This window comes from Chiloscyllium punctatum, chromosome 46 (assembly GCF_047496795.1).
Source record: "Chiloscyllium punctatum isolate Juve2018m chromosome 46, sChiPun1.3, whole genome shotgun sequence".
In the NCBI taxonomy this organism is placed as follows: Eukaryota; Metazoa; Chordata; class Chondrichthyes; order Orectolobiformes; family Hemiscylliidae; genus Chiloscyllium; species Chiloscyllium punctatum.
Window position 1 is genome coordinate 56,499,245 of NC_092784.1, and position 26,908 is coordinate 56,526,152.

The 26,908-nt window shown below is 43.3% G+C and overlaps 1 protein-coding gene across 3 annotated transcripts; it reads right to left on the bottom strand.

Moving 5' to 3' along the window:
* On the bottom strand, positions 1 to 25,151 carry LOC140468134 (retinol dehydrogenase 8-like). 3 transcript variants are annotated; one of them, XM_072564329.1, is made up of 7 exons: positions 24,999 to 25,151; positions 15,437 to 15,598; positions 10,648 to 10,884; positions 9,217 to 9,396; positions 6,208 to 6,301; positions 5,387 to 5,570; positions 1 to 1,896 (listed from the first exon to the last, which is right to left on the bottom strand). In XM_072564329.1, the coding sequence occupies exons 1-7, from the start codon at positions 25,102 to 25,104 to the stop codon at positions 1,669 to 1,671; spliced, it is 1,191 nt and encodes a 396-aa protein (XP_072420430.1). In that variant the 5' UTR covers positions 25,105 to 25,151; the 3' UTR covers positions 1 to 1,668. The 3 variants fall into 3 exon arrangements, with proteins under 3 accessions (XP_072420430.1, XP_072420431.1, XP_072420432.1); XM_072564330.1 differs by lacking the exon at positions 10,648 to 10,884 and having other exon boundaries at positions 24,999 to 25,149; XM_072564331.1 differs by lacking the exons at positions 10,648 to 10,884; positions 15,437 to 15,598 and having other exon boundaries at positions 24,999 to 25,150.
* Positions 25,152 to 26,908: the final 1,757 nt, after the last annotated feature.

Below are 26,908 nucleotides of genomic sequence, written 5' to 3' on the forward strand. Positions count from 1 at the left end.
TCGCAAGCATAAGAATTTTATTGTCCCACAAAAAGCACTTATGTCAAATGTTACAAATGATCAGTCTATCGCTTAAATAACATGACTAGCAACAGCATGTTTTCAGAATTTATTTGAAAGGCAAGTCTTATACAGCATATATTAAGCAGTTACAACTACCTATCATTGGAATTTCTTCCATTTTCAAATGATTTTATTTCCCTGGAAGCTCCTGAACATGAAGTGGGAGATGGAGTTAGTCATCCAGTTCCTCCGGGAGCTCAATTGCTGTGAGTATTGAGAAATGTTTGTTATTTTCCTTTTAGTATTGTAAAAGTAAAATCGCCTTAGTCTTACCAAACCATAGGGCTGCTCTCTCATTCGAGGGAAGGTGGATGCTGGCGTTTTAACCTGAGAGTCACCACACTTCGGGGGAAGTGGAGAGGTTGAGAATGAGAGTCCTTCATCGTGATCTCACTCAGTGTGGAAACTGAACCCAAGCTGTTGTTATCACTGGACATTGTACAGTACAATGGAACCTTATCATCAATACTGATGTGTACCCAGTTGACAGGTAATTGATTGTCCTCATTATCTGCAGAGGCATTCAAGAGGATGTTGGATGAACATTTGGATAGAAATCATGTTCAGAAATATGGGGAAAAGACTGGAGATTGGCACCAGGTAACAGAACCTGTGCAGGTACGATGGGCTGAATGGCCTCCACTGCAATTCCTGATTGACTCCTGAAACCTCCAACTTCTCCTTACCAGACTCCAGTATTTCCACAGCTAACCACTTCTGGTCAATGATCTTGTGCTGGTTGTTTGATTATATCTTCTAATGAGCGTGGACACTGTTTCTGCTACTGAATCAATCCCCACTGAACTATCTTTCAAGACACCCACTATTTCTGTCTTTTTAAAGCTTGTGTCCTTGATCTGATCAATGCTTCAGAGGCTAATAATAGGATTATAGTGGAGCACTTACATATTAGCTTTAGTACTCATCTCTGCGTTGGAACAGACATAAGGCCCTGTCCTGGCCATTGGTGGAATGCTTAGTCTAGATTGTAGGACTTGCTGGTTAAGGCTAGTACTTGTAAGAGTCACAAATTGAGTTACTTTTGCTTGTAGCTAATTGAAAGCATAGGTAATGTTCCAGTCCTGTGCAACTGAAGTGTATCCCTATTTGATCTAAACTGTTCTCTTTGAATTCTAGTTTTATAATTAATTTTTGTAGAATAGTTCAGCCAACTGTGATAACAAATCACAGGAAAAAAATGAAAATTGACAGTCGAATCAATGGATGTTTAGTACTGTAATTGGATTGTTACAACAGCTAAGAAATGTAATTGTAAGTTTTAGGAAATGTGTAATTACAATGACATATGTTAATTAAAGTCCTTCAACTTGCAGAAAACCGTTTAATGTCATAATCCATGACCGAAGGATCATGGTCCAGGACATCTTGAACATAATTGTAATGTCTTGTCTATTTTTATTATTTTATTACTTTCATTATCTATAATTGTCTATCTTGTCTTCTCTGCATATGTTTGATTTTCAGATTGTTTGCAAAGCAAATTTTGTTGCTTTGAGTACTTTTCTGATGGCTAGGTACTGAAAAGCAATGGATATTGAAAATAACATATTGGCGCTTAGAAAAGCCAATTCTTCATAATCCCAATCAGTTTGGTGAAACAGCTCCACTGCGGAACCAGCTGCATGTTACAATTCTGAGGCAGCTTAAGCTTATTTTAAAACAAGTTCCATGATTAAAAAGTAAGTTGTAAAACATTCGGATTGACATATTTCCTGTGTCGTCAGCGTACTTCATTGCCGTCAGTGGTGTGTAAAGTATGTTGGTTTGGTAACGAAATACTGGCCGTTCCATTTTTATCACTTTGATGGTTGCCTTGAGGTAAGTAAAAATTATAATTGGTGAACTGTAAACCGATGATCAATTATATCAAAAAATCACTTGTATCCTTGTTTGTGGGAATTTTCATATTGGAAACAGTTTAAATTTGTCTTGGCATCTGCTACACATTGAGATGCTACTGTTTATTAGTGAACAATAACATCTTGCATTTACATAGCTCCTTTAACATGATTTAAGTAAAATCCAAGACAGTTCATAGGATAACTATCTAATTGGAGTCCACATTAGGCCAGATGACCAAAAGCTTTTGATCATAAGATATGGGTGTTAAAGTGTGTCTTAAAATAGGTTTATAGAGATTTAGTGAGGTTATTTAGTGATTATTCTGCCTGGAGGTCAGTGTTGAGTGGGGTCCCGCAGGGCTCTGTTCTTGGGCTTCTGCTCTTTGTAATTTTTATAAATGACTTGGATGAGGAGGTTGAGGGGTGGGTTAGTAAATTTGCAGATGACACAAAGGTTGGAGGTGTCATCGATAGTATAGAGGGCTACTGCAGGCTGCAGTGTGACATAGACAGGATGCAGAACTGGGCTGAGAAATGGCAGATGGAGTTCAACCTGGATAAATGCGTAGTGATGTATTTTGGAAGGTTGAACTCAAATGCTGAATATAGGATTAAAGACAGGATTCTTGGCAGTGTGGAGGAGCAGAGGGATCTGGGTGTGCAAGTACACAGATCCCTCAAAGTTACCATCCAAATGGATAGGGTTGTTAAGAAAGCATATGGTGTTTTGGCTTTCATTAATAGGGGGATCGAGTTTAAGAGCCATGAGGTTTTGCTGCAGCTCTACAAGTCCCTGGTGAGACCACACTTGGAATATTGTGTCCAGTTCTGGTCGCCCTACTGTAGGAAAGATTCAGAGGCTTTGGAGAGGGTGCAAAGAAGGTTTACCAGGATGCTGCCTGGACTGGAGGGCTTGCCTTATGAGGTTAAATAAACTTGGACTTTTCTCTCTGGAGAGAAGGAGGAAGAGAGGAGACCTGATCGAGGTGTACAAAATAATGAGAGGAATAGATAGTGTCAATAGCCAGAGACTTTTCCCCAGGGCAGGATTGACTGGTACGAGAAGTCATAGTTTGAAGATATTAGGAGAAAGGTATAAAGGAGACGTCAGAGGTAGGTTGTTTACACAGAGAGTTGTGAATGCATGGAATGCGTTGTCAGATGTAGTGGTGGAAGCAGAGTCATTAGGGACATTTAAGCAACTGGACATACACATGGAGAGCAGTGAGTTGAGGAGTGTGTAGGTTAGGTAATTTTATTTTACATTCGGATTAAATCTCGGCACAACATCGTGGGCCAAAGGGCCTGTTCTGTAGTGTACTTTTCTATGTTCTATTCCAGAGAGTAGGTCTCGGGCGAAGTGAAGGGATTTAAAATCATGGCTGAAGAGTTTAGAATTGGAAGATTACCAATGCTTTTTGGGGGTGGGATGGGTTCGCTCAAGGAAATGACAAAGGCAGGAGGCAAGATGAATCAAAGATGACCCTTTTTTCCCCTTTTTTGATACATCTTTTGTAAGTGTTTGCTTCAGTTTTAGTCAAGGTGCAGAATAGAGGCCAGTTAACTCAGTTGCCTGGTATGTACTTCAGAGTAATGCAAGTTCAACTCTTGTTCTAGCTGAGTTAGACTTGGGACCTGCCTCCCCCTCCCACACTGAGTGGTAAACATTGACAAACAACTCAGGCTGGGTTCGAAACATTAACTCTGTTTTGTTTTCTCCACAGATGCTGCCAGATTTACTGAATTTCTCCAGCATTTTCTGTTTTTGCTCCACAAACAAAAAGCTGTCACTTAACCACATCAGGATGAAGCATTGGCAGGTAGTGAAGCAGTGAGGCAGAAAGCTCATGGGATCGAATGGACAGGTACAAAATGGATGCACGCTACTCCTTGTTCCTAATGAGTGAAGGAAAAGCAAAAGTCATCCACTGATCATCACTTGCGTATCAATGTGTTTATCCAGTTTCTCTGAGGCAGTAGGGATTTGCTGACCAGACATTAACTGACATCTGCTTGGTCTTTCATGCCATGTGGGGTGGCACGGTGGCTCAGTGGTTAGCACCGCTACCTCACTGCGCCAGGGACCTGGGTTCAATTCCATGCTCAGGTGACTGTCTGTGTGGGGTTTGCATGTTCTCCTTGTGTCTGTGTGGGTTTCCTCCCACAGTCCAAAGATGTGCAGGTTAGGGTGAATTGGCCATGTTAAATTGCCCATAGTGTTCAGGGATGTGTAGGTTAAGTGCATTAGTCAGGGGTAAATATAGGGTGGGGAATTGATCTGGGCGGGTTACTCTTCAGACAGTCTGTGCCTGAGATGGTCCGAGGGTGACAGGGCCACTCAGCTCCAGACGTCATTACAGCCTTGGTTCCAATATGGTCAAAACTAAATTCCAGAGGGGAGTGGGGAAGGACAGCCCTTGACATGAAGGCTGCATTTGACTAAGTGTGGCAACAAAGAGCCCGAGCAAAACTGGAATCAATGGATATCAGGGAGCAAACTCTCCAGTGTTTGGAGTCATACATGACACAAAGGAAGATGGTTGTCGTTGTTGGAGGCCAATCAGCTCAACTCCAGGTCATCTCCGCAGGAGTTCCCCAGGGTGGTGTCCTTTGGCAAATCATCTTCAGCTGCTTCAGCAAAGATCCTCCCTCCATCACAAGGTCAGAATTGGGGAAGTTCGCAGATGGTTTTGCAATGTCCAGCCCCATTTGCGCCAATTCTGATACTGAAACAGTCCATGTTCAAATACACCCTCAGGTAAAAGGAGAGTCTCTCACAGTATCCTCTGCCAGTGCAGGAAGTGAACCACAATGTTGGTGACACTCTGCCTAGCAAACCAGCCATCCAACCAACTGAGCTAACCAACCTCCATGAAGGAATGTTTGCATAAAGTGGTTGCATAGTTTTCTTCTATTTTTGGTGTAAGTAGAGAACCATTTAATATAAATTAACAAATACCAATATTGAACTAGTCAGCAGAAGAGTGTCTCAAGAAAACTTGAAGCTACCATTTGCTTATTATGTCTTTGGTAATTTTTATATTGTGTAATTTGAGTTTATGGTTTAAGGGGATGTGGGGGCAATAGTGGTATTTCCAATGGACTGGTATTCCAGAATCTTTTGCTGAGATGTTCTGGGACTAGGGTTCAAATCTCACCACGGTCGAATTTGAATTCTATAATTATTTGGATTTAAAAGTCTATGGCAACTATGTGACTATTGTTCATTGTCATAAAAACCCAAGTGGTTCACTAATGCCTTTAAGGGAAGTAGATTTGGTGTCCTTCCCTGTTCTGGCCTCCATGTGACTCTGGACCTACCCATGTGACTACTCTCTGAAATGGTCTGGCGAGCCACTCAGTACAAGGGAAGTTGGGGATGGATCATACAGGCTGGCCTTGGCAATGATACCTACATTCCATGAATGACTAACTATTACAAAAAATTCAAAACAGATTACCTCAGCAATTGTATCCGGAGTCTGTCCCATTGTAGCAAAGATGTCACGTGAAGCAGGTAGGTAGACATCTTTAAAAAACTGGACTGTCTCTGAGTCTGTCCCTGGGAATGTAGAATGTGACACCTCGTCCATGAGCTTCATTTCAAATTCGGTGTTTACTGGACCAGGTTCTATCATTGAAACACTATAGAGAGCAGTAAAATGCATTTGCTAATACAGAATTTGGGTGTTCTTTAAGAGATCATATGTTTCCAGGGGTTGGGGAAGGAGCTCTAGGGACTCTACTTCATATAGAGCTCTGTTGAGAGTAGAGGAAGGAAACATTGATGTTATGAGGAGATATACAGCATGATGGGGTCAAAATGCATTGTATGGAGGTTTTTGGAAATGCAGAGATGGGAAGAGTTTAGGGACTGGGCAAACTCTTCCCTAGTCGGAGAATCCATGCCATTAACTCAATTAGGAAGTAGTTTATAGTTCATAGACTTATTCCGCTGATTGGACTGACTTAAAACTTTCATTCGTATGGTATTTAGATTGTTTTGTTCTTTAAGTTCCTTATATCTGTTATATCTGGATTAATGTCTACAAATGGGAGATGTCCCAGGGTAACAGCAAACCTGTAAGCACCAAGAGATGGTGTAGGCTTAATTGTGCCTCTCTCTTGTGTCTCAAATTTCAGAACTCACTGTCTGTCTGCAAGACTAATCCGCATCGAATTTTCTTTTGAAGATGAAAATGTGCATAACCATCCTTAACCCTCATCTTGTTGCAAAGCAAGCCGGGTTTGTCGGCGTACCCCTGTAAATATATTTACTTACTATATATTGAACTTAAGAAGCTGGACTGCAAGACTTTCACAAAATCCTTCCATGGCAAACTTAGAGGCCGCATAGACATCATTGAATATAACACCTGAGCAAAAAAAAGCATCATGTTTTGAGAATTAGATTCTTGTTTTTGTGTATATTCCAGCATCCACAATTAAAGTTTTCTGTTGCTCCTAAATGATTAGTCAAGTTCAGTTTCTGGTCAATGGTAATCCCCAGGATGTTGATGGTGGGGGATTCAGTGATGCTAACACTGTTGAACATCATGGGTAATGGATAGATTGTTTATTATTGGAGATGGTCATCTATTCGTGTCCTTTGCCATCTTTTATTCTATACATGTTGATTCCAATTTTGTCTTGTTAATAGCTAAGTCCTTTTCTCCTATTGCTGTTGTCACTCTGATAGTTAAAGGTAGTCCAACTCTCGTTAGATCCCACTGTTGTTTCTAATTTATACTGCAACATTAAATTCCCAGTCTAGAAGGGTTCACTTTTATTTTGCTTCATTAGAATTTGCTGACTAATTATCAGTAGTTTACATAGATCCTCAACAGAGCATATTGTTTCTATTCAGCCATAATTTACTTCAGCTTTATCAACAAGAAAAATGCTGATAATTCTACTGCATCCTTCTTTGACATTGATAATTCCTCAGGCTAATGTGAGACAGTCTTTTTTTTAATCCTTTACTGATAAAGCCATACTGGGTTTAGCTCAGCTAATCATTTTATTGTTAGCTTTAAGTTGGCTGTAACTTAGGAGTGTCATGGTGGCTCAGTGGTTAGCATTGCTACCTCACCATGTGAGAGACCCAGGTTCAATTCCTGCCTTGGGTGACTGTCTGTGTGAGTTTGCACATTCTCCCTGTGTCTGTGTGGGTTTCCTTCAGATACGCTGGTTTCCTCCCACAGTCCAAAAGTGTGCCGGTTAGGTGAATTGGCCATGCTAAATTGCCTGTAGTGTTAGGTGAGGGGGTAAATGTAGAGGGATGGGTCTGGGTGGGTTGTTCTTTGGAGGGTCAGGTTGGGATGAAGGGTCTGTTTCCACACTGTAAGTAATCTAATCTAAATGTAGGTTGGGGGAATGGGTCTGAGAGGGATACTCTTTGGAGGGTCAGGTTGGGATGAAGGGCCTGTTTCCACACTGTAGGAATTCTAATTTGAATTACTAGGATCGATGTGGGAGCTTCAAGAGGGCTCATCCACTCTCAGTTGATCTATTTTGCGATGTATTCTGACTTTGGAAATATAAGTGAGCAGTGGATGCGTTAACACGTTTAAAATTACAATTTCAAGGCATTGAAAGATTTGCAAGATAATCACAAGAATAAAATACAGTATTACAATCTTCAGTGACATGATAATGCTCAGATCGCACATGGAAAGGCAGAGATGTTGCAATTCTATAATATTGCCCCAAGATTCCCTGGTTTCCACAATATTGATGGCATACCTTTTTCTCCCCTCATCCCGGAAGCACGAAGATACAGGATTTAGGATTGGACCTTAATGGTGCCTTTTCTGAATCTTCTCCAGGGAAATTTTGTTTTTTTTTAGATTAGATTACTTACAGTGTGGAAACAGGCCCTTCGGCCCAACAAGTCCACGCCGACCCACCAAAGTGCGACCCACCCATACCCCTACATTTACCCCTTACCTAACACTATGGGCAATTTAGCATGGCCAATTCACCTGACCTGCACATCTTTGGACTGTGGGAGGAAACCGGAGCACCCGGAGGAAACCCACGCAGACACGAGGAGAATGTGCAAACTCCACACAGTCAGTCACCTGAGGTGGGAATTGAACCCGGGTCTCTGGCGCTGTGAGGCAGCAGTGGTAACCACTGTGCCACCGTGCCGCCCACTAGGTTAGGTAGTTGCATGTATAGGTTGCAAACAGATTCGTGTAGATTTAGATTAGATAGATAACTTACAGTGTGGAAACAGGCCCTTCGGCCCAACAAGTCCACACCACATTTGAGATCACCCTTGCCAAAAGGTCGCGGAGATCAAAACATTTTGATCTTTGAGGCTAGTTAACTTTCTGGCTGATATTCCTAAATAAAACACCAACCCCACACACCATCCTGACTTAGACATGTTCCTTTAGTGTCACCGGCTTAAAATCCAGGAACTAACTGTGAGTGGCACGGTGGCACAGTGGTTAGCACTGCTGCCTCACAGCGCCAAAGACCCGGGTTCAATTCCCACTGACTGACTGTGTGGAGTTTGCACATTCTCCCCGTGTCTGCGTGGGTTTCCTCCGGGTGCTCCGGTTTCCTCCCACAGTCCAAAAATGTGCAGGTTAGGTGAATTGGCCATGCTGAATTGCCCCTAGTGTTAGGTGAAGGGGTAAATGTAGGGGAATGGGTCTGGGTGGATTGTGCTTTGGTGGGTCGGTGTGGACTTGTTGGGCTGAAGGGCCTGTTTCCACACTGTAAGTAATCTATCTAATCTAACTCCCTAAGGGCATTGTGAGTGTACCCCACAGCACTTGGACTACAGTGGTTTAAAAAGGCCAGTTCACTACCATCTTCGACAACTCTGACTCTTCTCACGGTCATCCAGGGATAAACAGTAAGTGCTGGCTGAGCCAGTGACACCCATGTCCCACGATTGAATTAAAAAAAAATTAGGGATTGGCCATTAATGCTGGCCTAGCCAGTGAAGCTCACATGCCATGGAGAATCAAAAAGGGACAAAGTATTTATTCAGTTTTTACACTAATCTCTGGCAACTGCATCTCGTTCATTTCCTAATGACCTTGACTTTGACCACCATTGTAAGTCTCACCAAATTTTATTTCTAATATGGAAACATAGAAGGTAGGAGCACCTTGTGGAAAGCATGTTGTTTTGCTATAGCAGAAAGCAACGGAGTACAGCTATTTTAATTCTGAAACTAAAATCGGCACAGATAACCCATATTTTCTTCAGAATATTCAGTATACTATGTAATAAAAATTATTTAGGAATTGAACTGAAGGTGTTGAGGTACCTTGTAGTCCCATCACACTGCTCATCATAACAATATGCCCACTCCTTCTCCTCTTCATATCCGGCAGCACGGCCTTGATTATCCGAACAGCTCCAAAAAAGTTTGTGTCAAATATACTCTTCATTTCCCGGATGCTGAGACTTTCTATTGGGCCAATCTTTCCAATACCTGCATTATTTACTGGGCAAATTTATAAGACATAAAAAAAAAGGCTTTGAGATGGTCAGTATTATCATAAAGAGTAAATGCACATCCATTAGAGCAAACAGACCAATGGTTCCTCTGAGTGATTTCAGATGATGTCACATGTGCACCACACATCTGCTAGGTAATGACCATTTCCAAGAACAGAGAACTTAATCACCATTCCTTGACATACAATGGCATTACCATCATTGAATCCCCCACTAATGATATCCTGGGGGTGTATTATCTCAACTGGACTTGCCATGTAAACACAGTGGTTACAAGAGTAGGTTAGACGTTAGGAATCCTGCAGTGAGCAACTTATCTCCTGACATCCAAAAGCCTGTCCACCTTCCAGAAGGCACAAGTCAGGAGTTTGATGGAATATTCCCTGCTTGCCTGGACGGATGTAGCTCCAACAACGCTCAAGGTGCTCGAAACCAGCCAGGACAAAGCAGCTCATTGGTTGGCACTGCATCAACAAAAATCCAGTCCCTTCACCACTGACACTCAGTAGCAGCAGTATCTACTATCGACAAGATGCACTGCAGAAATTCACCATAGTTCAGTAACATCAAACACAATCACTTCTGTCTAGAAGAACAAGGGCAGCAGATACATGGGGACACCACTACTTGCAAGTTCTCCTCCAAGCTACTCACCATCCTGACTTGGCAACATATTGTCGTTCCTTAAATGTTGCTGGGTTCAAATCCTGGAACTCCCTTTCTAATAGGCAATATTGGTATACCCACAGCGTATGGACTGCAGTGGTTCAGGAAGGCAGCTCACAATTAGGGATTGGCAATAAATGCTGGCCCAGCTGGCAACATCCATGTCCTACTTAAGTCACTTAAAAAACGTATAGCCCTTCTTCAATACTGTATAGGGAGGGTCAGTTTATATTGTGTTCAAGATCTTGATAATATCAAGGCAAGTTCTGAGATTGGAATCCATGGTTTGCAATAAAAGGACATGCTTGTGATGGATTTGGCACAAATGGGTCTATATGGCATTGGCGTGAGCCAATTGGCTGAAGGCAGTTGGGGTCTAGCTCAGCCACATATTGAAGCGAGCAGCGAGCAGGGCACAGAGGTTGGGTGTAGGAATGAAGATTATTAAAAATGTTGCTTGTTACTGCTTTAGTTATTTTAAAAGAGTTGATCAATGGACTGGCACAACAGTAACACTAGGGTGTAGGTTTGCTCGCTGAGCTGTAGGTTTGATATCCAGACGTTTCGTTACCTGGTTTGGTAACATCATCAGTGGTGACCTCCAAGTGAAGCGAAGCTGTTTTCTTCTGCTTTCTATTTATATCTTTCTCCTGGATGGGGTTCCTGGGGTTTGTGGTGATGTCATTTCCTGTTCGTTTTCTGAGGGGTTGATAGACGGCATCTAGATCTATGTGCTTGTTTATGGCGTTGTGGTTGGAGTGCCAGGCCTCTAGGAATTCTCTGGCATGTCTTTGCTTAACCTGTAATACTAATGATTCAGATAAAAATGATTCTGAGAACATCCATGCCATCAAGACTCCATGAATGGAACTGATGGAATTTATATAAGTCAACTTTTTTGGTGAAGACGATTCCCTTGAAACCTGGGTTGGGAGGAAGGGAGCTGCTTTCAGGTGAGAATGACTAATGAAGTGTTTGCATTTCTGACTGAGAAACGTTCAGAGCTTTTTTGGTTGAAATGAGTTCAATCTTTCCAAGTGACTGCAGAATCGATTCATGTGGAGAAAGTGAGGACTGCAGATGCTGGAAATCAGAGTCGAGACTGGAAAAACACAGCCGGTCAGGCAGCTTCCGAGGAGCAGGAGAATCGAAATGTCAATTCATGTTATCAATCTTTGTTATATTTGTTGTTTTATGTGGAGGGTACAGGTTATATTGACTGTTAATTTGTGTTTGATTTGATTGTTTCTGCTCTGACTGTAACAAGATCAGCCAGCTGGACATCGTAAGATATGAGGTCCCTGATTGGAGCAGTTAATTTGGTCCAATCAGGGAACCCTGGTTGATATATCGAAAGGGTGACACTTTCAAAGTTACTGACACTCTGGAGCCTGACTCTGAATGAGGCAATACTATAGTCAAGGAAAATTATGTGTCAATAATGGGTGACTTGGTGATGGGATACCAACCTCTGTGGATTTATTTCACATTCATTAAAATGTATTATACGTGAAACCTTGTCTCATTGTGTGAATTTGACCACTTTAGTTCCTTTTGTTCGTTGATCTCCACACAGATCACACGAACTTGGAGTTTAGCCAAGAATGATCTGAATTAGGCTTGAAAAGAGTCTTTTGGAGCTTTCCAGAATTTGTATGAATGGGATTTTGCAGTTATTTCTGCTGTATTTATTGGGGAATTAACAGGAATATCTTTAATGGCTCAGTACTTTGTAAAGAGTGAAGATTTGCATCTTACAGAATCATAGGGGTGTACAGCACAGAAAAAAAGGTCGTTCAGCCTATCAAGTCTGTGCAACTCGAAAGCAACCGATAGAGTATTCTCATCCCATTTTCCAACAGTAGGCCCCAAGCCTTGTAGTCGCAAATACATATTTAAATACTTCCTCAATGCTAAGTGGGTTTCTACCTCTTACAGGCAGTGGGTTCCAGATTCCAAAAACCCTCTGAGTGAAAAAATGTTTCCTCATATTCCCTCTAGCTTCCTGTCCCTTATCTTAGATACCTCTTAGGGGTTTGAATAACCAATCAAAGATAATTTTGCAGAGAAAATTGGGACCTAATAAAGTAGGTTGTTAAAGAGTTGGCTGGGTATCTGAAGTTAAAGAAAGAAGCAGAATTTTCCATGCAGAAGTTAACCTCTGGTGATGAATGTGTTGAATGGATTCATATCTGCCAACACATGGGGTGAGTTACCTCGCACTATCATTTGGTTTTCAGTGCATTATTTCGGGAGGTGCGATGGGTGTGAGTTACTCGGCATATTGTGTGGCAGGTCGGCTGGAGGTTTGTGCTTGCACCTCCGGGATTGTCTTTAGTTTGAAAAGCAGTGTATTTAAAGGAAATTAGGACATCACTTCAGATGCTGCAGGCTCAGAGCTTCTCCATCAGCCTGTGATGATCAATGTCATGAGAACAGAAATGCTTCCTCAAAGCATTTGGGGGTTGCTGCCTGGTTCACTGATTGATTGTGTCCTCTACATCCTGCTGGACTGGGAAGAATGAGGACCAGGTCCATTACCTTCCAATCAGGCTGCATCTAAAGGACAGAGCCATCAGCCCAGGCATGGATAGTAGCCCAGTTCAGTGCTATTGGTCCCCCACTGAGGTGATGGCGACCAGCGTCGCACCATGCCAATGATGTGCTGACATTTGCAGGGGTAAGTGGCACCATTTTCTCTTTGTGATCTCTCATTCAGTTGAACAGTGCCACTGCAGGTGGAGCTCACTAAAGGTTGGCGGACTGTAAACTTCAGTATCACATCCCTAGTGCTAATTACCAGGCTTACAGCCACCTTATCCTCTCAAACTATGAACTACCTTCCTGCACTCTGCACTTCACACTCACTCACTGAGGATGCCTCACCTCTTTGTATGGCTGTGCAGTCTGTAAGGGGAGGCGATGGCACAGTGGTATTGTCGTTGGACCTAGTGATCCAGACACCCTGGTAGTGATCTGGGGACCCATACCTCACGATGATGGAATTTGACTTTTACAAAAAAAAAGTCTGGAATTGAGAACCTGAAATTCTGAATTGATGATAAAACCAACATGGTTCACTACATTAAGGAAAACTGCTGTCTTTCCCTGGTCTCGCTGTTGTGTGACTCCAACTATTATATGGTCAAGTCTTAATTGCCTTCTCAAATGGGTCTGGTTATATCAAACTTTGAAAAGGTCTCAAAAAAACACAACAAATTCAGCCATGTTTACCCTGCAAAGTCCTTCTTACCAACATCTACGGAGATATCTCATAGACTAATCGAGGCAACAGCCTGACAGTCATACTCTCAGGGTCATACTTTACAGTTCATAACATCTCACTGCTTGCAGGTGGGATAGACCCATCAGCAGAGGTGACACAGAGATATACAATCCAGAAGGAGTTACCCAGGAATCTTCAATATTGACTCTGGACTCCATGATGTCTCATGGCATCAGGTCAAACATGAGCAAGGGAGCCTCTTGTTGATTAGCATGTACCACCCCAGCTGATGATGAAGGAGACTGCCTACTAATATTATCACTTGACTCTTAATTAAGAGACCTAGGTAATGCTCTGAGGGCCTGGGTTTGAATCCCACCATAGCAAACATTGGAATTTAAATTCAATTAAAATCTGGTATTAACAGTCTAATGATGAGCACGAATCCATTATTGATTGTTGAAAAATCCCATCTGGTTCCCTAATGTCCTTTTCACAAATGAAATTACCATCTTTACCAGGTTTGGCCTACATGTGGGGTGGCATGGTGGCCAGGTGGTTAGCACGGCTGCCTCACAGTGCCAGGGACCTGGGTTCAATTTAGCCTCAAGTGGCTGTCTGCGTGGAGTTTGCACATTCTTCCCGTGTCTGTGTGGGTTTCCTCTGGGTGCTCTGGTTTCCTCCCACAATCCAAAGATGTGTAGGTTAGGGTGAATTGGCCATGCTAAATTGCCCGTAGTGTTCAGGGATGTGCAGGTTAGGTGCATTAGGCAGGTTTAAATATAGGGGAAGGGGAAATGGGTCTGGGTGGGTTACCCTTTGGAGGGTCAGTGTGGACTTGTTGGGTGAAAGGGCCTGTCCCTACACTGTGGGGATTCTATGATGTGACTCCAAACCCACGGCAATGCAGTTGACTCTTAACTGTCCTCTGTGCAATTAAGGACTGGCAATAAAAACCAGCCCAAAGTTCCTGTCGTGTAAATGAATAACAAAAAAGTATTCTTCCATGATGAGTATAACTCGAAGGAATCACCAAAGATGGCAAGGGTTCTGAATCTGTTCAAGCTTGAGAATTGGACCAGGAGTAGCAGCTGCACTACTGACCAAGTTGGGTTTCCTTTCTAAAGGACATTGTTGCTCAATTGAATCTATGGTCAGTGATGAAGGAACCAAAAAGAGGGAAAATATAATTGCCCTTGTATTTGCCAAACTCCCTGCAACAGGTGCATCTGTCCTTGACCGTATTGGTTGGAATGACCACCTTCTAGTCCTTGTGGAGACAAAGTCCCATCTTCACATTGTGTATTCCATAAACTGTCCCTGCCTACCCAGGGGTGCGTGTAGCTAGAGACCACCCTGTACAAAAATTGTAGTCCATCCCATCCTCTGCTATATGTGAACCTGGCTGCTTTTGTACCTTTAAAACATTGAAGTAACCTCTTGGCTTCTCCCTCTTCACTGTAGTCATGAGTGCAGCTCCTTTAATGAAGCTTGACACTATCCAGGACAAAGTTGATTGGCACCACATGGTGGCTCAGTGGTTAGCACTGCTGCCTCACAGCACCAGGGTCCCAGGTTCGATTCCAGCCTCAGGTGGCTGTCTGTGTGGAGTTTGCACATTCTCCCCGTGTCTATGTGGGTTTTTTCCGGGTGCTCTGGTTTCCCCCCACTGTCCAAAGATGTGCAGATCAGGAGAATTGGCCATGCTAAATTGCCCATAGTGTTAGGTGCATGAGTGAGAGGGAAATGGGTCTGGGTGGGCTACTCTTCGGAGGGTCGGTGTGGACCTGTTGGGCTGAAGGGCCTGTTTCCACACTGTAGGGAATCTAATCCATTCCCTCCACCACTGAGCTCAGCAGCAGTGGTACCAAGTATAAGATGCACTGCAGAAATTCACCAAAACTCAATAGACAAGCATTTTCCAAAACCCTGACCACAAATGATAGAACATAGAACATTACAGCACAGTACAGGCCCTTCGGCCCTTGATGTTGCACCAACCTGTCATACCAATCTGAAGCCCATCTAACCTACACTATTCCATGTACGTCCAGCTGATCTTATTAATGAAGCAATTGGAGAGTAAAGCATTTGGATATTTTACAATGTAGGATGTTATAATTGAATTTCTTACCCAGTATGTCAACTCTTTTATCTTGAATGCTGTTGAGGCATTCTGTCACTGACTCATCACTGCAGACATCAAGCTGCCTAATGTGTAATGTCTTGTTCAGAGTGTCTCCAGCAGCTGCTTCCAGCTGTTCTTTCTTGTTTAAATTTCTCATGGTAGCAATAACTATTTTGAATAGAAAAATAAATAAAAGAAAAAGTCACCATGTATTTCACTATTATCTACCTTTTCACTTGCACTTCTTAACCAAACCTTGATTTCGCCAGCAAATCAGAAAGAAAGGTTTGCATTTCTACAGTGTTTTTCACGTGCATCACTTGTCCTAAAACACTTTATAGCCAAGTGAGGTTAACATTTATGAGCTACAGCATGAGGATTTCAAAGCCCATTCTGCAGCTCATTTGCAAGCTGCTCTTAAGACTATAAGAAACATAGACTTGAGTTGGCTGTTTGGCCCCTCCAGCCTGCTGTCCCATTTAATAGGATCATGGCTGAGCTCTTGATCTCTTCAATTCTACAGACAAGAATGGTGTCCTTGAGTGGGCCAAATACAAAACTCATATCAAACGGGTCTAGGCAGTCAAATATTCCATCACCCACAAACGTTGGAAGAAAGACTCTGAAATATGGTGAGCAGTTCCCACACCTTGGTAGCCACCTCATTTTTTGTTTGAAAGGCTGAATCAATGAGGAGATCCAACTCCAGATCAGCTGTGCCTGCTTACCCTTTGACAAACCATGGTAATGAATTCAGCACTAAAATAAAACCAAGAACTGTTGGATGCTGGGGATTTAAATGTGCACAAAGCAGAAAATGCTGGAGAAACAACAGGTCTGACAGCATCTGTGGGGAAAGAACCGGAGCTAATGTTTTGATTTCAGTGACCCTCCTTCAGAACGTGATCACTGGACTTGAACCGTTAACTCTGCTTTCTCTCCACAGATGCTGCCAGACTTGCTGGGTTTCTCCAGCAGTTTCTGTTTTGTTTGTGATGTTAGCTGAGGGACAGTATTAATGGATGCTGTGGGGAACTTTCCTTCTCCCAGGACTGAAGAAGGGTTTCACCCGAAATGTTGATTTCTCCACCTCCTGATGCTGCCTGACTTGCTGTGTTCTCCCAGCCTCCTGCCTGTCTGTTTTGGATTCCAACATCTGCAGTTTTTTTTTGTCTCTAACCTTTTTGAATAGAACCATGGGAGCTTTCACACCCAACTGAGTGGCCACACAGGACGTTGGTTTGATAGCATTATTCAATTAGTCCTGCAGTACAAGCGTTTATAATCCAGATCCAAATGTCAATTGTAGCTTTTATTCGATATTAATAATGACACACTATAGTGACAATTATAACTATGAAACAGTACATGATCTAGCAGTCAGTTCTAATAATCTTTGGAAAGAGATTTTGCCTGCAAGCCTACTGTGTGTAGTTTAATGTATAGATTTAAGCAAGATTACAGAGCCTTCACAGCACAAAGGGGACATTCAGCCCAATTGGCTATTGCTGGTGTTTCTGCTTCATGTGAGCCACCTCCTAATCTACTGCATCTCCCAATATTGGAGTATCCGTCCATTCCTTTCTCCCTCACTTTTATCCAGCTGGTCTAGTCAACATGCGAGGAGTGTGGTCATTGGGAAGCAACAAGGAGTGAGCCAGTGTGAAAAGTCCCTTCCCAGATCCCCACCAAATCCACACACTCTGGTGATCTCGCCACAGGTCGCAGAGCTGTTCACCACTGGGTAAAATAACAGGATTAGCTTGGACTCCCTACAGTATGGGAATTCAGCCCAAACCGACCCTTCGAAGAGTAACCCACTCAGACCCATTATTTCCCCTACCCTATATTTATCCCTGACTAATGCACCTAACACTATGGGCAATTTAGCATGGCCAATTCACCCTAACGTGCACATCTTTGGATTGTTGGAGGAAACCCACACAGACACAGGGAGAACATGAAAACTCCACACAGTCGCCCGAGGCAGGGATCGAACCCTGGTCCCTGGCGCTGTGAGGCAGCCATCATGCTGGCCACTGTGCCACCCCACTTAAGGGATGCTCTTAAGTGGCCATAATGTTGTCACTTAGGGTCTCAATTTGCCCAGAGGTTAGTGGGACGCCTGACATATCCACACATTCCCCACCCCTCTGCCTCCTGTCTTCCCTGCTGCTAAAACACCAAGGGAGGGATGTAGACAACTAGCACCTTGCCCCTACCTTTGTGTCTGATTTCCCCCATCATTTGCCCTGCCAGGCCACCCCTGGCATGGGGTATAAAAATTCAGCCCACAAATAGTACTAATCTCTTTTAAAAACATAGAATCGGGAGAAGAACTTTGGATTGAACTGTTGTATGTTTTTCATTAAAATATGCTCAGTTACAGTATTGCGTTTCTGTTTACAACAAGGGCCTTAAATGCTCAAGTTCATGTTTACTTTAAAGTTACAAAATGTGAATTAAAAGTATATTAAGCTGGTCAGGCAGGAACGTTGATATTTCCCTCCATTTGTTGACAGTTTAAAGGTTACATTTACCTCAGTCACTGAAGGATTTCAATGAAACTTGGGACTCAACTAGAGTACAAACCAAGTAAGAACGGATTAGAATTATGCAAAGATATGCTTGTGAATCTCGGAATTCTTAAATAATCTACTAATTTAGGGAGACAGGATGAATTTAGTTTGTCTCCAATGTTTAATTTTGAATGTGGGTTTGTTTTCGAATGTTATGAATTTTTAGCTGCTATATCCCATAGTGGTAAGAATATCATTAAGATTGCACGGGAAATGAAATGTAAGGTCAGACCTTTTATTGGTGATGCAGGTGAACTGGATGGCTATTATCTCAAGTTTATGTTTATATGGTTCTCTGCAGCTCACCAGGAGAAAGTGAGGACTTCAGATGCTGGAGATCAGAGTCGAGAGTGTGGTGCTGGAAAAGCCCAGCAGGTCAGGCAGCATCCGAGGAGCAGGAGAATCGACATTTTGGGCATAAGCTCTTCATCATAAACCTCATTCCTGATGAAAGGCTTATGCTCAAAATGTCGATTCTCCTGTTCCTTGGATGCTGCCTGACTGGCTGTGCTTTTCCAGCACCACACTCTGTGACTCTGCAACTCACCAGTCAGGCTTAATTCTAGGGTTGGGGGTTTCCTGTACATTAATCACAATCAAAAGATTTGCCTTCAGTGCAAGAGCAGCATATGCTTCTGTAAAATGTTAGATTCCCTACAGTGTGGAAACAGGCCCTTCGGCCCAACCAGTCCACACTGGCCCTCCAAAGAGTAACCCACACAGACAAATCCTCTTGCGATACTTAGTTCTTAGTTTCATGTTTGCAATGACTATATTATACATTTGAATTACAGTAAAACTTTGTTAATTAACAAAGCGATAAATTTGCAGTAATGTGAAATGTTAACTGATAGATAAAGAAGGTAGAAATTTACGAGATAGGTCCAGTAGAAATCAGTGTCATTACCAGATCACAACTTTTTTAGACAATGATATAAATGATGTTTTTTAACACTAAATGTGTCTGTACCTGTCCAGAAACTTTACTGACATGAGAAAAGGTTCAAAAATAATGATAAAAAGTTCACTGAAAATATTAGGACGAGTGCAAGTTTGACCTCTTTTTAACCATCTTGGCTAGGTGTAGCAAACTTCTTTAAATTTGAGTTAGCAAGCAAGTATCTCACACCGCAGTGAAAATCTAGGATTCGTCAAAATTAAAAAAAGCCAATGATAAACGCACCTGGAGTGAAAGAAAGAGGAGTTTTATTACTCACTAGCCCCAAGAAAAATGATGAAAAGTAACAACAAACATACAAAAGCAGCTATAACATTTTAAAAGAAGTGAGAGAGATTGTCTTGTACAGACTGGAAGAATAAAAGCTACACACTTTGAGAGTCGTTAGAATTCTTCAAATGTTAGATTATAAACTGAGACCACAATTGTTTTATGGTTAACTTCTATCCTCAGCATTAGTGCATTCTGCAGATATCTTTGAATTGTCAGTGAATGGTTGCTTTTTCAATTTGCTTTTTCACCAGGCCCTTTATAGAGCAACAAATTAGGCCATTCATCCCATTGGGTCTGCTGCACCATTGAATCATGGCTGATATGCTTCACAACCTTCTTCTCCCACTTTCTCCCTGTAACCCTTCATCCCCTTGATACTCAAGAACCTATCTATCTCAGTCTTAAATATACTCAATGGCCTGCCTTCCGCGGCCTTCTGTGGCAATGAATTCCATAGATTCATCACTCTCTGGATGAAGAAGTTTCTCCATATTTCTGTTCTAAAAGGTCTTCCCTTTACTGTGAGGTTGTGTCCTAGGTCCTAGTCTCTCCTACCAATGGAAGCATCGTCCCAATGTCCACTCTGCCCAGGCCATTCAGTGTTATGTATGTTTCAATCAGATCCCCCCTCATCCAAAGTCCTCAAACGTTCCTGATATGTTAAGCTTTACATTCTTGGGACCATTCTCGTGAACCTCCTCTGAACACGCTCCAATATATTGTTCCTGAGATACAGGGCCCAAAACTGCGCACAATACTCCAAATATGGCCTTATAGAGCCTCAGAAGTACGTTCCTGCTTTTATATTCAAGCCCTCTCAAACTAAATACCATCAGTGCATTTGCTTTCCTAACTACTGACTCAACCTACAAGTTTATCTTGAGAGAATCCTGGACTAGAAACCCCAAGTCTCTTTGCACTTCAAACTTCTGAATTTTCTCCCCATTTAGAAAATAGTCCATGTCTCTATTCTTCTGACCAAAGTGCATGACCTCATATTTTCCCACATTGTACTCCATCTGCCACTTCTTTGCCCACTCTCCTAACCTGTCCAAATCCTCCTGCAGCCTCTCTGCCTCCTCAATGCTACCTGTCCCTCTACCAATCTTTGTATCGTCTGCAAACTTAGCCAGAATGCCTTCAAGTTCCTTCATCTAGATCGTTAATGTATAAAATGAAAAGTTGTGGTCCCAACACTGAGCCTTGCAGAACACCACTTGTCACTGGCTGCCATCCTGAGAGGGACCCTTTTCTCCCCACTCTCTGCTTTCTGCCAGACAGCCAAGCTTCTATCCAGGCTAGCACCTTGCCTCTGACACCATGGGCCCTTATCTTACTCAGTAACCTCCTGTGCAGCACCTTGTTAAAGTCCTTCTTGAAATCCAGGTAGACAACATCCATTGGCTCTCCTTGGTCTAACCTGCTCATTAATTCCTAAAAGAATTCTATCAGATTTGTCAGGCATGACCTCCCCTTGATGAAACCATGCTGACTTTGCCCTATTTTACCAGACACTTCCAAGTATTCAGAAATCTCATCCTTTACAATGGATTCCAGGATCTTACCCATGACTGAGGTTAAGCTAATCAGTAATTTTCTGTCTTTTGCCTTACTCCCTTTTTAAACAGGTGTGTCACTTTAGCAATTTTCCAGTCCTCTGGGACCCTTCCTGATTCTAGCGATTCCTGAAAGATCACCACTAACACCTCCACTATCTCTTCAGCTATCTCCCTTAGAACTCGGGGGTGTAGTCCATCTGATTTATCCACATTCACGCCATTCAGTCTTTCAAGCACCTTCTTCTTGTGATGGCCAACATACTCAACTCTGCCCCCTTATTCTCTGAAGTTTCTGGGATATTACTTGTGTCTTCCATCGTGAAGACTGACACAAAGTAATTATTCAGCTCCTCAGCCATTTCCTTGTTCCCCACTGTTATCTCACCAGCATCGTTTTCCAGCAGCCCAATGTTCACTTTTGCCCTCTGTCCCTATAACTGAACCCTGCACCCATTTAGTTCAAAACCCTGTCTACAGCCCTAGTTTTGCGATTCGCTTGGACTCTGGTCCTAGCATGGTTCAAATGAAGACTGTCCCATTGGGAGAGGCCCCTTCTTCCCCAGTACTGGTGCCCCAATGTTCTTTACAATTAGAATCCCTGCAGTGTGGAAACCAGCCCTTTGGCCTAACAAGTCCACACCGACCCTCTGAAGAGTAAACCGCCCAGACCCATTCCCCTACCCTCTGTTTACCCCTGACTAATGCACTTAACCTACATGTCCCTGAACACTATGGGCAATTTAGCATGGCCAATCCACCCTACCTTGCACATCTTTGGATTGTGGGAAGAAACTGGAGCACCTGGGGGAAACCCACGCAGACACGGGGAGAACATGCAAACTTCACACAGTCGCCCGAGGCTGGAATCGAACCCGGGTCCCTGCCACTGTGAGGCAGCAGTGCTAACCACTGAGCCATTCATGCTGCCATGTGGATCACATCCAATGTCTGATGAATTCAAACTCATTCCTCCCACATCAATCTTTGAGCCACGTATTTCCCTGCTTAATCTTACTGACCCTGTGCCAATTAGCTCATGGCTCAGGTAGTAATCCAGAGATAATTACCTTTTGGCTCTGCTTCTTAATTTCACTTTAGCTGCTCATACTCCCTTAGCAGAACCTCGGCCGAGTTTTATCGATGTCATTGATACTTGCGTGGGCCATGACCACTGGATCTTTACCCTCTCACTCCAAGTTCCTCTGCAGCCCAGAAGAGATATCCTGAACCCAAGCACCAGGCAGGTCACTGGGTCACAGAGAACAGTGTCTATGTCTTTACATGCAAGTTGGATAATCTGCAGGCAAACCTTCACATCCAATGTGTACCCGAGCACATGCAAATTGAAATGGGAGGTGCCAGTTTGTTGAAGGTTGGGTTCAATATCTTTAGATAACATAGTCATTTCAGTTCAGATGGGTTTTTTCATTCTTTGTTGGTTTCCTGAGTGCGCCTCAAACTGTAGTCAGGTGATTGTGACTGTCATTTTAGATCACTGTTTGTCCTTTTAAAACCATATTCATCTCTGGACAGTCTGAAGAATGTAAAATCAGGTGTTGGATCTGGAGGTAGGTTTGCTCGCTGAGCTGGAAGGCTCATTTTCAGACGTTTCATCACCATACTAGGTAACATCTTCAGTGGGCCTCCGGATGAATAAATGAACCTTCCAGCTCATAGCGAGCACACCTACGTCCGGAACCTCAACCTGAGCTGCGAATCTTCTGAAAGACTCACTATCGGGTGTTGGAAGTTGAAAATTGTTTTCACGCTGTTCTGACTATATGCAGTTGCACACTTCAAAATCTAATTTACAGAATATATTATGATAAAATCTTTGTGTCAGGTAATTGTAGCTGCTGATATATTCAAATGAATCAGAGTAGAATTTTAATTGCTTTAAGAGTTCAGCTCAATGGCAATGTGTACCTTTTTAAATTCCATATTATTTGAAGGTGTAATGTGTCTGTGTATTGCAATTTATCACTATGTGTAAAAATACTTGTGATTGCCTGTCTGTTTCACAGAGATTACACACCTACTTACAGAATGGAGTAGGTGAGCAGATAAGCATCACAGGCTCAGTTTTTGACCTAGGTGGGAATCATTTTACAAATTCCTGACAACAACAACAAAATATCGAAGTCTTTTCACTGCTCAGGTTACTCATGACCTGTATCGTGGTCATCAGCAAGCGTTGTAAATTTTTCAGATAAGTTCAGAAAATGAAATAGAAATGGAATATCAGTTTCAGCTAAGAAACTGATCGCAATTAAAATGTAAAATTATAGTTTTACTCACAAAAGTGACCATTCAAATCCTTTGGCACTTTTTTCATATAATAATGTTCTGAACATGAATGTGCAAAGACGTGTGCCTTTATGAAGAGAATAATAGGTTAGATTCCCTACAGTGTGGAAACAGGCCCTTTGGCCCAACCAGTCCACACCGACCCTCCGAAGGGTAACCCACCCAGATCTAACTCCTTCTGACTAATGCACCTAACATTATGGACAATTTAGCATGGCCAATTCACCTGACTTGCACATCTTTGGCTTGTGGGAGGAAACTGGAGCACCCAGAGGACACCCATGCAGACATGGGGAGACTGTGCAAACTCCACACAGACAGTCGCCTGAGATTGGAATTGAACCTGGGTCCCTGGTGCTGTGAGGCAGCAGTGCTAACTACTGAGACACTGTGCTGCCCTAGTTACCTCGAAGTCTTTAGACGGCACCAATTAAGCAAAGAAGTTTAGATAGTACATTAAAACCAATATGCTATCCCAACATTCCTATATTTGTAACAATTTGCAACCTAATCTAGATTATGAATTGTTACAATTAAATTCAGAATTAGCGAGTTTAGAGAGGATTTGTAGTTCAGGTTGAGGTTCTGGATGTAGGTTTGCTCGCTGAGATGGAAGGTTCAGTTTCAGACATTTCACCACCATACTAGGTAACATCATCAGTGAGCTTCCAGAGACTCACTGATGATGTTACCTAGTATGGTGACAAAACGTCTGAAACCGAACCTTCCAGCTCAATGAGCAAACCTACCTTCAAATTCAGAATTAGATTTACCAGTGATACGAGGAGAAAATTTATTTGAGGTGCTGCTCATGAAAATATTGGTCACTTTTTATGATTCATTCATGAGTGTGGGTGTCACTGGCAATTATTACACCTGGGAAGGGGATAATGAGCTTCCTTCTCGAGTACAATTCTAGGCTATTTGTCGTTGGGTCAAAACTGTGCGCTCCCTTCTAACAGCATTCCATACTCTGACGGATTAAGAGAGCAGCTCAGCGCCACCTTATCAGAGGCAGTAAGGGATAGGAAATAAATGCTAGCCCAGATAGCAATGCTGATATCCTGTCAATTAAGAGTTAACTGCATTGCTGTGGGTCTACAAATACATGCCAGCTAAACTAGGCAAGAACAATAGATCATTGTCATGAAAGGGACATGAGTGAACCATATGTGCTTCTATATAATAATCCTACAGTTTAAAAGTCACTAATTCTGTTCCTACACTCCTTCTTTTCAAATCCAAATAGATTACAGATTACATTACAGTGTGGAAACAGGCCCTTCGGCCCAACAAGTCCACACCGACCCGCAACCCACCCATACCCCTTACCTAACACTACGGGCAATTTAGCATGGCCAATTCACCTGACCTGCACGTCTTTGGACTGTGGGAAGAAACTGGAGCACCCAGAGGAAACCCACGCAGACACGGGGAGAACGTGCAAACTCCACACAGTCAGTCGCCTGAGGCGGGAATTGAACCCAGGTCTCTGGCACTGTGAGGCAGCAGTGCTAACCACTGTGCCACCGTGCCGCCCAACATTTCCATTAAAATTCCTCATTATATTGTAGTAGGATTTGTACTTGCATTAGACCAGACATTTGTGATGAATCACAATTAATGCTTCAGGAACATCAGTATGGAACAAAGATGTCACAAAATATATTAAGGCAAACGGTTAAGACGTAATTCCTACACCTTTTCTGGTTTAAAAAAATGTCTGTTTGCTTAAGCAGCCATCTTACCAACGTTCTGTCCTTATTTGTCCCCGGGACGTGAACAGTAAGGCTAACATTAGTTTCCCTTGCAAAGATTGACATGAGGCACCCATATTCAGGCATTACTCAATCATTTCCTTTGAGTTAGCACCTAGTAAACAGAACACCTACCATAAAACTGTTTCTTGGTATCGTTTGCAAGATGAATAGCAAGCTTCAAACCAATTCCAGAGGAGCACCCTGTAATCAGGACAACAGTTTGCCTGTCGTTTGCCATGTTTTTTTTCCTTCTGATAGAGAGTCAGAGAGAGAATTTGCAGAGGATTAATACTTAGATAAACGTAAATCAGTCACATGACTGGATCAGGGATCTCTTGGTAAACCTTGTGAAACCTTATGCTCCAGTGTTGTACATATATCCCAATAGTATGAGCTGGAGCAACATGACGACATTTCTGTGTCATTCACAGAGTATGAGATAAAATTTGGAACTATAATGGACATCATAAGTATAAAGTAGTGAAATATTCCTTTGTGATTGTGTGTATGTAATTTCTTAAAATTAATGGTCAATAATCTTATTTTTCAAGTAAATCTTTGTGTGCAGCTGAATTTCTGTAAAACATCCCTTAATATATGTGTTTAAAACAGACATGCAATCTTTTTGACAGGCAAGTTCAAATGTGAATACGGAAGTGAAAATTTGTAGTGGAATAGCAAAACAAAAGGATAAATGGCTTGAGTTTGAAGGAGAAACTAAAAACAGTTACCCTACGCTGCTTATGTCCTGCACTGTAAGAAATACAATCACTGAATGGCTGCAGCACAGAAAGAGGCCATTTGGCCCATCGTGCCTGCATTGATTCTTCAATTGAACAATGTTAACCAATGCCAATCACTTGCTTTCTTCCCAAATCCCTGCTTACCTTTGATATTTAAATAATCATCCAATGCCCTCTTAAATGCATCAACTGAACCTGTTTCAAATACATTTCCGAAGTAGACAGGCAGGGAGCTGGAAGAACTCAGCAAGGCAGGCAGCATCAGGAGGAACGGTCGGGAGGCTGGGAGAACACAGCAAGGCAGGCAGCATCAGGTGGGACAGGCAGGGAGCTGGGAGAACACAGCAAGGCAGGCAGCATCAGGAGGAACGGTCGGGAGGCTGGGAGAACACAGCAAGGCAGGCAGCATCAGGTGGGACAGGCAGGAGGCTGGGAGAACACAGCAAGGCAGGCAGCATCAGGAGGGGACATGCAGGAGGCTGGGAGAACACAGCAAGGCAGGCGGCATCAGGAGGGACAGGCAGGGAGCTGGGAGAACACAGCAAGGCAGGCAGCATCAGGAGAGACAGGCAGGAGGCTGGGGAAACGCAGCAAGGCAGGCGGCATCAGGAGGGACAGGCAGGAGGCTGGGGAAACACAGCAAGGCAGGCAGCATCAGGAGGGACAGGCTGGAGGCTGGGAGAACACAGCAAGGCAGGCAGCATCAGGAGGGACAGGCAGGGAGCTGGGAGAACACAGGAAGGCAGGCAGCATCAGAAGAGACAGGCAGGAGGCTGGGAGAACACAGCAAGGCAGGCAGCATCAGGAGAGACAGGCAGGAGGCTGGGAGAACACAGCAAGGCAGGCAGCATCAGGAGGGACAGGCAGGAGGCTGGGAGAACACAGCAAGGCAGGCAGCATCAGGAAGGACAGGCAGGAGACTGGGAGAACACAGCAAGGCAGGCAGCATCAGGAGAGACAGGCAGGAGGATGGGGGAACACAGCAAAGCAGGCACCATCAGGAGGGACAGGCAGGGAGCTGGAGGAACACAGCAAAGCAGGCAGCATCAGGAGGAACGGTCGGGAGGCTGGGAGAACACAGCAAGGCAGGCAGCATCAGGAGAGACAGGCAGGAGGCTGGGAGAACACAGCAAGGCAGGCAGCATCAGGAGGGACAGGCAGGAGGCTGGGAGAACACAGCAAGGCAGGCAGCATCAGGAGGGACAGGCAGGAGACTGGGAGAACACAGCAAGGCAGGCAGCATCAGGAGAGACAGGCAGGAGGATGGGGGAACACAGCAAAGCAGGCACCATCAGGAGG